The 10,215-nt window shown below is 52.4% G+C and overlaps 1 protein-coding gene across 13 annotated transcripts; it reads left to right on the top strand.

The window, feature by feature from the left end:
• The first annotated feature begins 62 nt into the window (after nt 1-62).
• Nucleotides 63-9,608, top strand: Fxyd5 (FXYD domain-containing ion transport regulator 5). Of its 13 annotated transcripts, none has more exons than XM_087585982.1 (10): nt 72-103; nt 744-804; nt 1,973-2,041; nt 2,964-3,026; nt 4,315-4,422; nt 5,720-5,800; nt 6,800-6,829; nt 6,946-7,020; nt 9,308-9,353; nt 9,446-9,608. In XM_087585982.1, exons 2-10 carry the CDS (start codon nt 744-746, stop codon nt 9,510-9,512), a joined length of 600 nt encoding a protein of 199 aa, XP_087442108.1. In that variant the 5' UTR covers nt 72-103; the 3' UTR covers nt 9,513-9,608. The 13 variants fall into 13 exon arrangements, with proteins under 13 accessions (NP_001257617.1, NP_068709.2, XP_087442108.1 ...); XM_087585941.1 differs by having other exon boundaries at nt 1,958-2,041; XM_087585996.1 differs by having other exon boundaries at nt 640-804.
• Nucleotides 9,609-10,215: the final 607 nt, after the last annotated feature.

Raw genomic sequence — 10,215 nt, 5'->3', positions numbered from 1 at the left:
GGTCCCCGCCTGCCTGCGTCCTCGCCCCTGGCCACACCCTCCGCCCTGAGGCAGCTCCCACGCGGTACTCTGACACTTCAGTCTGGAGACCTTGGGCTCGGACGTAAGTCCTTCCTTTGCTCTATTGCTTAGGGCCACGCATGCAGGTGGGAAGCAGCTTGGGAGGAGGAAAGGGTTCTCTCGATACCTCTGTACCTCGCATTCACTCTGTTTCCTCTGTGGGCACCCTTTCTACCTCAGTCTCCCCGGAGTCACCTCAGTCCCCAGACGGGCAGACCAGTCCCTCTACAATCCTCCTAGCGCGGGTGCTGGGCGCGGTGGTGCCTGCAGGGCTGCCGGACACCAGCTCACTTTTTCCTTTGAGAGCAGCCCTGTGTTAGTCACCCTTCCTGTTCCCTCCTGGCCCCGCTACTTTGGGCTCCAGCCCTCGAGGGAGCAGACGCCGCGGGCCACTGGCTTCCTCTACTCAGGAACCACGGGTCAGGAGGATCAACTCCAGCTTCAGGAGCAGGGGGTGGCTTCTTTGCCTCAGGGGTGTCAGGAAGCCAGGGTCGCCTGATGCTTCTGGTTTTCTTTGGGGATCAACTTGTAGAAGAAGGGGATGGTGGTTTGGGACTAAAAAAACATCTCTCCCCAAAGGCAGATACCAGAGGGTCCTTGAAGCCAGACCTGCTCTGAGGAGGCTGCAAGGGGAGGGGGTGCCGAGGGGCTATACCTCACCTTTGCCTCCACTTGCCCAACAGATGTCACCGCCCAGTCAGCTGTGTCTCCTCACCATTGTCGCCCTGATTCTGCCTAGTGAAGGTAAGACACCTCATCGGTTCCTCCCCACCCCAAACCCCTCTCCAGCCCCAGGAGGCAGCTAGGTGGGTGTTTGCAAAGCTCAAATGCCGTGTACCATTTCCTCACTCTCCCCCAACCGAGTGAGCGGGCACCAGGAAGTGGGGTTGGCAAGGCAGGCTCTGGGTTGCACTGTCTTTGGACACTTTAGACCTCGGGTGGCTGATTCCAGAGGGTCTGGCTGGAGCCTGTCCTGCTGAGCATCCTCCCTTTCACCTCTGAGAAGAACTTGCTGAGTTTGACTTGGCTGAGAGATTGGTGTCAGTTTTCTACTCGGCGGCCAGGAAACCCCAGGCTCTCAGCAAAGCAGAACTGATGGGTTTTCTGAGAATACAGCCAGGCAAAGGGGTCGAAGCTGGGGCTCGGAGACCCTCACTCTGGTCTGGAAAGTACTTCTAAAAGTGCCTAGGTGGTTGGGCAGTTAGTTCCGTACCTTGTCTGTTGTTCGGTGAGCATACACGGGGGCGGGGTCGACACAGGAAGAGGAAGGAGCTGCTGCCTGCTTAGATGGTGATGAGCCCAATGAATCTGACAGACAGTGAAAGACTGGTTGGGGTGGAATCAACAAGAAGAGGTGGGACCAGGTAAAAATTGTGGCTTTCCCTAGAGTGAGGTACAGCTGCCCTGGGCTCTGAGCCTGCAGGGTCTGTCCTGGTGTGGGTATTCACAGGTGACTTCTGGCTGCAAAGGATGCTGGGTGCCCCCGTGGGAGGAGACAGGGTGTAGCCCATGAAGCATGAGGAGCAAGCCCCTTCCCTCCCTAGCTGTCTGCCTACAGGGCAGGGAGCCACACTCAGTTATTAGCCTCTGCTTTTCAGAGAAGGCAAAGGAGGCGCAGGAAAGGGATGTCAGTGGCCCAGGTCACGGAGTGAGGAAGAAGAGGTCGGCAACAGAATGTGCTCCATGGCCCTGGCTGGCCCCTAGCACCTGCACTCCCAATGAGCCTATCCCACAAGAGTGTGCAAAGGTCCTGTGGCAGTATAAAGACCTAAATCACTCTCAGGACTGTGGAGTGACCCAGTCAAAGCCGATCTCCCTGGGACTTCAGAGTGTCAGGCATGGTAGGACAGAAGACATGAGAAGCAGGTGAGAGACTCACTCCTTCCTGACCACTCAGCCTTGTTTTCTCCAGGGCAGACACCAGAAAAACCCAGATCCAGTTTTACAGCGCACCAGAGTTCTGTGACTACTCATGTCCCAGGTAAGAAAGGTGATCGGTGAAATTCTTACTATGGGCAACACCACCACCATGCTTGAACCAATGAGGGAAATTTATATTTGTGTAACTGGGGGAAAAAAAACCTTAGGGATGGAAGTTCAGTAATGGTTTGGTCTAGGTGCTTAAAAAATGCTACTACGAGGAACCTAGAACCAACTCTTGTTTCTGGTTGTGCTGGGTGGAGTTCATCCCCAGTCAGCTTCTCATTGCCCATAATCTAGAGCTCAATCTTTCTCTATCATCCGTTGCCCCATTTGATTTCAGGGGAGGAGGATTCTCCAACCAGGAACCACCCACTGAGTGCTGGGATGACAGGCACCCCTCCGTGCCTGACCCAGGAGTTCTGATTAGAGCAGATGATAGTGGTTTGTGGTCAGAGAAGTTTGGGAAACTGAGTCAAACACCTTTTTTCAGGAGAGACATCTGAGTCTTGCTGATGGGTGTGGAGGCAGGGAAGGTCCAGGTGTCCTGCTTGAGTGCTTATCAAGGAGCCTGAATTCCTCTCTCTCAGCCTCAAAAGGAAGTAGAGGGCAGTGGGGAAAAGACTTGCCTCACAACTATGAGGACCCCGATTCAATCCCCAGAACTTTTATAAAAGGCCCGGCATAATGTCATGTGGTTGTAAGCCCCAAGGTGGGGAAACAAGCAGGCAGATAGATCCCCAGGGCTTGTCTGCTTAACTTACACGTGGTGAATCTCAAGGGAACAAGAGAGCCTGTCTCAAAGAAGGGAAGGCAGGTGGCTCTTCAGGAAAGACACGGGAATGTGCCTCTGCCCACCTTGCACACATACAGGCATTAAAGGAAAAAAAAAACTAGAGTTGCTATGGAAACCCTCCAGTCTTCACCTGCAATTCTCTGCTGCTCCTTTCTCACTTCTCTCTCTGACCCTGTTTTTACCCCAGTTCCAGATCAAACCAGCCCAGGAGTCCAGACCACTCCTCCCATCTGGACCAGTGAAGCTGGCGGTGAGAGGAAGGGGAAGGGGGAGGCAGAGCCCACACTTGCATCCTTACCTCTGACTTCTGCTGTTTCCTTACTCACCCCAGCACACCATGGCTGTAGACCCTTGCCAGCCGCACTCTATTACTTACTAATTTTGTCCAGACATTAATGCTTTGTAGCCCAGGGTAGCGTTGAACTCAGGGCAGTCCTCTTGCCTCAGCCTCTGGAGTGTTGGCATTTACAGAATGTGTAGCCTGTGTTTATCTAGCACCCAATCCCATTGACTTAAAAGCAAAGTATCTTTTTAATTGACCCATTTTTAAAAGTTGAGCACTAGCTGTTTATAGACACTTCCGGTGCCTGCTCAGCCACAGTGTCCGCTCAGGTCTGTATCTCTTTAGATGTTTTTGTTTTTTGTTATAATTTCTTTTTTTTTTTTTTGGTTCTTTTTTTCGGAGCTGGGGATCGAACCCAGGGCCTTGTGCTTCCTAGGCAAGTGCTCTACCACTGAGCTAAATCCCCAACCCTTATAATTTCTTTAGTTAAATGTTTAGTGGTGTTGAAGGCATGGCACAGTGGTAGAGCCCCTGCCTAGAATCCTCCAGTGAGGGGCTGGGGGCGTGGCTCAGTGGTAGAGCCCCTGCCTAGAATCCCCCAGTGAGGGGCTGGGGGCGTGGCTCAGTGGTAGAACCCCTGCCTAGAATCCCCCAGTGAGGGGCTGGGAGCGTGGCTCAGTGGTAGAGCCCCTGCCTAGAATCCCCCAGTGAGGGGCTGGGGGCGTGGCTCAGTGGTAGAGCCCCTGTCTAGAATCCCCCAGTGAGGGGCTGGGGGCGTGGCTCAGTGGTAGAGCCCCTGCCTAGAATCCCCCAGTGAGGGGCTGGGAGTGTGGCTCAGTGGTAGAGCCCCTGCCTAGGATCCCCCAGTGAGGGGCTGGGGGCTCAGTGGTACCAGGACTATCATGTACACAATTCTGAGTTCAATCCCAAATAACAAATGAAAGTTGTTCTATACCAGCACAGTTCTATGTCAAGCTCGGGCAAGAGGATTAAAATCTTAAAGTCAGTCTGCAGAGACTCAGTTTTCGTTTGTTTAGTTTTCAAAGAAATGTCCTGGTAATGGGCACACATTTCATTCTCCTGCAGTGTTCAAAAAGAGTCCCCACTCTATCCCAACAAAGTGTCCCAAAGTGACACCTGTTATTTCAGCCTGGAATACCACCATGTGGAGGGAGCCTGCCAGGCAGTTTGGGGAACTGAGCACATCACTCCCTGTCAGTTCTTACCCTCCCCTCCTTTTCTTTGACCAAAGTAGAAGCCACAGGAAGCCAGACAGCAGCCAAAACCAAGACCCAGCAACTGACCGAAATGGCCACTGCGAATCCAGTGACAGATCCAGGGCCACTTACAAGCAGCGAGAAAGGTAGAGAGCCCCGGGCCGGCAGCATTGATTTTTGTTTAATTTCCTCTGTTTTGGGAGTGCTTTTCTTAAAGCAGGCTCCTGGGGAATTGCTAATAAACTCTCTCTCTGTGTGTGTGTGTGTGTGTGTGTGTGTGTGTGTGTGTGTGTGTGTTCGCATGCGCGCGCGAATGCGTGCAAGCATGTGTGAAGATGTTTGGAGGATTTTGGGTTAAAGTCAGTGATACTTCAAGAACGACCTTAGGTCCTTAATGAAGCTACTTCATAGCAAGCAACTCCACGTTGGAACATTCTAGTATGCCTTGTCCCGGTGCAATAGATGAGCCGACTGACTGTCCTTTTCTCCATTGCTGGGCTGGCACTGAGAAGTGGAGTTGTGAGTTTCCTTTGTGTCTTTTTTCTGTCACAACAGAGCTTTTCAGTTGCAAAATAAACCTTTAAAAAAAGATGTATTGGCTCAAGTCTGTAAAGCCTGAAGGTAGGGTATCAGGCATAGCTGGACCGAGGAAACTAAGCATAGCCAGTATGTCTAAATTGCTTGCTGTGCCTCTCTTGTCTTCGTCCATTTTATTCCTTGGTAGCAAAGTGCCCCATACTCAAGCACACAACCCTTTTCCCATAACCCCTGCCAAGTCTGGGCTTGACTCTCATTGGCCTGGTTGAGATCACATGTCCTGGTCTGATCCAATGGAAGCCTGAAAGCAGGCTGTTCTGATTGGTCAATGAAGCCTCGTTCCCCACTGGAAAAGTCTATACAGCCCAGAACCAGGAAGGAAGTAGTTTCTCCGAGACAAGTAGGTTTTTGGTGGCAGCACGTTTTGGAAAGAGTTCAGTTGAGACTAAGGCCGCAGATGACCCCTTAACCTTTGTGTGATGTCAGAGATCAGGAGTGAGACCATGAGGCCGGCGTGGGGTACATGGCAGACCCTGCCTCCAGCATTTTTAATTAAATTAAAATTAAAAAGAGAATGCCCTGTGTAGTACTTTGGTCCGAACGTAGAAGTGATGCTCAGAATATTTTAAATAAGTATCTCCAGGCTGTAGGGAACCAAGTCTATGAAATCCCGGCTTCTGCCCTTGGGTTTTGAGTGGAGGTTCAGAGGAGGGGCCAGTGCGCTGAGCAGATGATCCAGCGTGGGGAGCGCAGGCAGGTGCTTGTTGCCAGAGTATGAGTGGGAGATGTGTGTGCACTGCACCCCAGATGTAACCCTGTTATTACATCCATATCCCTGTGTCTGCCTCTGAGGCTCCTCCTGGCTTCCACTGTCTTCTGACCATTTTTTCTGCCTATCACCTGAAGGTACCCCGGCACTCTCCAGGATCAAATCTCCCAGCCCACCCAAAGGTTACATGCCTCCATCCTACATTGAGAATCCACTGGGTTAGTACCTCTTTGCCTTGTGGGAAAATTGGCAGGGCTCATGCCACGGAGGTGGCTGTGCCGGAACACTGTGCTGTGAGACTGGGTGGCAGCACACGCCTAAATGCCACCAGAACTAGCCAGGTCACCAGGTGGCATGGTTAGGAGGTTGCTTTCTGAGCTCTGAATTTTCGAAATTGGAATTAAGGCTAGGCTCACGGGACGGCTCTTCTAGCCACTATAGGGTCATTCACACAACTTAAGATCAATTGTGGACCAACAGGGGCTCCATTTGGTCATCCCGATTCTTCCGCTCTGATATCCCCCACTTCCTGCCCATTCAACCCTCACCGATGACTTAGAAGCCATGTGTCCATGTCGTCTGTATAGTCATGCGTGTGCCAGGCGGCTATGAACAAGACAGATATATCTTTGCTGTTGGTGGGCGTGGTGGTATTATTACATCCCTGTAATCCTTGCACTCGGGAAACAGAAGGAAGATGGCTGCAAGTTTGAGGCTAGCCTGGACTACATATAGCAAGTTCCACAACAGCCTGGGCTACATAGTGGGACGCTCTGAAACTGACACGGTAGTGGAGGAAGACAGCAGATAATAGTTGGAATACTTAGATATCAGGTGATTTTTAATGTGTTCTCGAGAAAAACCGAGAAAAGTTAGGGATTAGAGAATGCAGGTACACAGAATCAAAGAAGGCTATGGTTGAAGGAGGTGCCAGGAGCTTCTCATTCTGGGAGAGGGAGCCTCGGTATGGAGGCTCTGAGGTGAGAGGCTGTCTAGTTGGACTCAGGAGCAGGGAGAGGAGTGGGTGCTGGAAGTGAGGCAGATTGAGGAGAGAAGGTATAGAGACTTCATGGCATGTCCCAGTGAGGACTTCCATTTCTGTTCTAGGGCCTGAGGAGATGGAGGCCCAGGTGTCCCCAGTCACTAGCACAGCATTTCACTTACTCACTCCACAAATGTCCGCCAAGCTCTTACTTACATATATCTTCCCCCTCTAGATCCCAATGAGAACAGCCCCTTCTACTACGGTAAGTTATCCTTCCTCTCCCTCCCCTCTCACCCCACCCTCCGCTAGAGATAAGTAGGGAGGAAAGACAAAGGCACCCCCCTCCCTGGCCTGACACCTCCATTTCTTTCTCCACAGACAATACCACCCTCCGGAAACGGGGGCTGCTGGTGGCGGCAGTGCTGTTCATTACTGGAATTATCATCCTCACTAGTGAGAGTGTGGCATGGGCGGAAAGGGCAGGATGGTGGGGGTGGGGGCGGGAGTGGGGGTGGGCTGGGCTGGGCTGCATGGTGACTGAGGATCAGAGACTTGAAACCCCTGGGCAAGGCTGTGCAAACTCAGCAGCCCTGCAGGCCACCCCAGGGGTGACTCAGCTGAGCCTGCCAGTTGTGTCCAGCTGGGCTGCTCTCCTGGTTGCAGCAGGGCTGAGTCAGCAGGGGGCGCTGTTCAGGGGGCGCTGTTCCCAGGGTGCATGCCTGGCCCCCGTTGTGCTTTTCTTCCTGGGCTCAGTCCCATGGTAGTACCCGGATGCGAGAGGCAGAGACACACAGAATGAAGCTATGCAGGCTTGGATGACTGCTAACATATCCACTAATCCCACTTCCTTATAAGCCAAGGACCAGCTTCATTTGTGAGATGAGAAAACAAGACCTCGTTCACCCTTTTGAGACAGGGTCTCACTGTGCTGCTCAGGCTGGCCTCAAACTCACAATCCTCCTGCCTCAGCCTCCTGAGGTTTTAGGTGTGTGTCTCATTGATCAACAGTTTGGGGGTGTGGTTTGTTTTGAGACAGAGGCTCATGTTGGCCAAAGATAACCTTGAATATCTGTGTGTGTGTGTGTGTGTGTGTGTGTGTGTGTGTGTATGTGTGTGTATGTGTGTGTATGTGTGTATATGTGTATGTGTATGTGTGAATGTGTGTATGTGTATGTGTGTGTGTGTGTGTGTGTGTGTGTGTGTGTGCATGTGTGAGTCCAGATGCCATGGCAGACAGAAGAGAGCGTTGGATACCCCAGAGTTGGGCGCTTCAGGTGATGTGAGTCTCCCTACATGGGTGGTGGGACTTGGTCATTACTAACCACTGAGCTACAATCTTAACCTTGAACTTCTGATCCCCCTGCCTCTACCTCCCAAGTGCTTAGGTTATAGGCATAGCCAGTTAATGCAGCACTGGGAACCAAACCCATGCCAGCCAAGCGCTCTATCAACCAAGCCACACCCCTCCGCCCCGACTTCATTTATCCATGAGAGCTAGGTCAGTTGCTCTTCTCATTGCGATCAAATACCCAACTGGATCAACTTAGAGAAGTGTTAACAGCTTAGGAAGGGATCCACGGGCTTGGGAAGTATCGGTGGGCAAAGTGCTTTCTTGAGGACCTGAGTTCAGTCGCCCAGCCTGGGTATCCGGGTGATACCCACCTATGCTGAAGAGAGAGAGAGAGCCAGCCACCCCAGCTGCATCAATGTGCGCCAGGTTCAGCAAAGGACTCTGTCGTCAAAGAAAATACAGCGCAGCCCAACTGAGGAAAACACTCCATGTCCACCTCTGGTGGGGGAGGTTGTGGGGCCAAAGAGGTCACATGAAAAGACAGGAAGTAAGAGAGCAGGGAGTAGACTGGCTGGTCTTCCTATGGCAACACACCCTCTCGAGGACTAACGGGTGGGCGAGCAGTGCTCTAACCTCCTGGGTGCCCCTAGACTCTGCCTCTCACAGCTGCCAACCCTCTCAGTCCCAACCCTGAGTACTGAGGACCCAGCTTCAAAGACGAGGGACACACCCAAGCACACGCACTAACAGACAGGGAAAACAGAAGAGGAGGCCAGAGAAGCAGGTAGCTGCCATCTTCCCATGGCCCCTTGGCTTTTTAACTCTATGCCATACCAGACTGACTCTGATCCAGGTCCCAGCCTCTCATGTCCATGTCCGTTTCTTCACCACAGGAGCCTTTGCACAGGCTGTTCTGCCCCCACTGCACCCTGCAATTATTCATCTCAGTGTGTGTGTGTGTGTGTGTGTATGTGTATGCGTGTGTGTGTGTGTGTGTGTGTCTGCACGCGCACATGCAGAGATCAGAGGATAATGCTCATGAGTTAGTCTTCTCCCTTTTTTAAAACAAAGATTTATTCACTTACTTTATGCATATGGGTGTTTTGTCTGTCTGTATGTCTGCACACCAGACGAGGGCATTGGATTCCATGGACCCGCAGTTATGCACAGTTATGAGCCTCACGTTGGTGCTGGGAATTGAAACCAAGGCCTCTCAAAGAGCAACCACTGAGCGGTCTCCTTAGCCCCTGCTTTCCTCTTTCTGCCACATAGTTCCCAGGACTAGAACTCAGGACGTCTGACTCAGCAGCAAACAGTCTTGCCAGCCCCCTTCCCTGGGAGCTTCCTGAGGCCCAGATTGACCCCCCCACCCCCCAGCCGGTTCCCAGTAATTACGTGATAATCAGTACGGTTTCCAAATCATGGGCCAACAGTTTCTCTCTCTTCCAGGTGGGAAGTGTAGACAGTTCTCTCAGTTATGCCTGAATCGCCACAGGTGAGTGGGAGCCAGCACCCTGATGGGCACCCCAACTGGAGCCGCCATACCATACCAGTTCACCACCCCTGCCTCCCTCCCTCTGCTCCAAGAGCCAACAGAGTGGTCAACATAAATGGATCCTCAAAGGAAGAGGCCACCGGAGGGAGCCAGGCCTAAGGCTAAATGGTCTTCCCACCCTGAGGAGAGAGGTCTCCCCAGGCACTGCTGTGATCCTGCCTATCCTGTTCAGATAAATCCACATGGTCTCTCTTCCGTGGCCTCTGTCTTCTGTGAATTCGTGGCACAGGAATGGGAGGAAGAGGCAGGGCTGGGTTTGGAGCCCTAGGGAGTAGGTAAGGCTACTACATAGTACTTCATAGTAGGTAGTACATACTCAGACAACAAGGACAGTAAGGTTGGGGAGAAGGGGAGGCCTGGTGTGTTCACGGACGGGGGACGTGGTCAGGATCTGTCGTGGTTGACAGACAGGACCTCTGTTCAGGAGCCTGGGTTATAACCAGCATACCCTGGTATCAGTCAGGGCATGGGTAAGCATGATGTGGGGACCCCCGTGTACAGTTACCCTCTTATCTTCACACTGCCGGTCACTCTGCCTGCCCCTCAGGATGCATGCACAGGCGTGAATACGCAGCCCGCACCCTTGAGCTGCCTCCTGCAAAAGCCCACAAGTATGGCTTCAGGAGGACTTCTTGCTTAGAGCTTGTCCACCAGGGAGGCTATGGGGCTCTGGTATGGGCCATGAGCAGAGAGAGCCTGGGAGAGTCCAATGGAGGAAGGGTGGGCTCTGGCAAACAATTCCTGGAGTTCCATGGACTCCTCCTTATTGGGAGAGCCCAGGTAAGTGCAGCCACAAGACTCT

This window comes from Rattus norvegicus, chromosome 1, assembly GCF_021556685.1.
Source record: "Rattus norvegicus strain SHRSP/BbbUtx chromosome 1, alternate assembly SHRSP_T2T, whole genome shotgun sequence".
Lineage (NCBI taxonomy): Eukaryota > Metazoa > Chordata > Mammalia > Rodentia > Muridae > Rattus > Rattus norvegicus.
The sequence above is the reverse complement of the archived record's forward strand: the minus strand, read 5'-3'. Positions and strand labels throughout refer to the sequence as shown.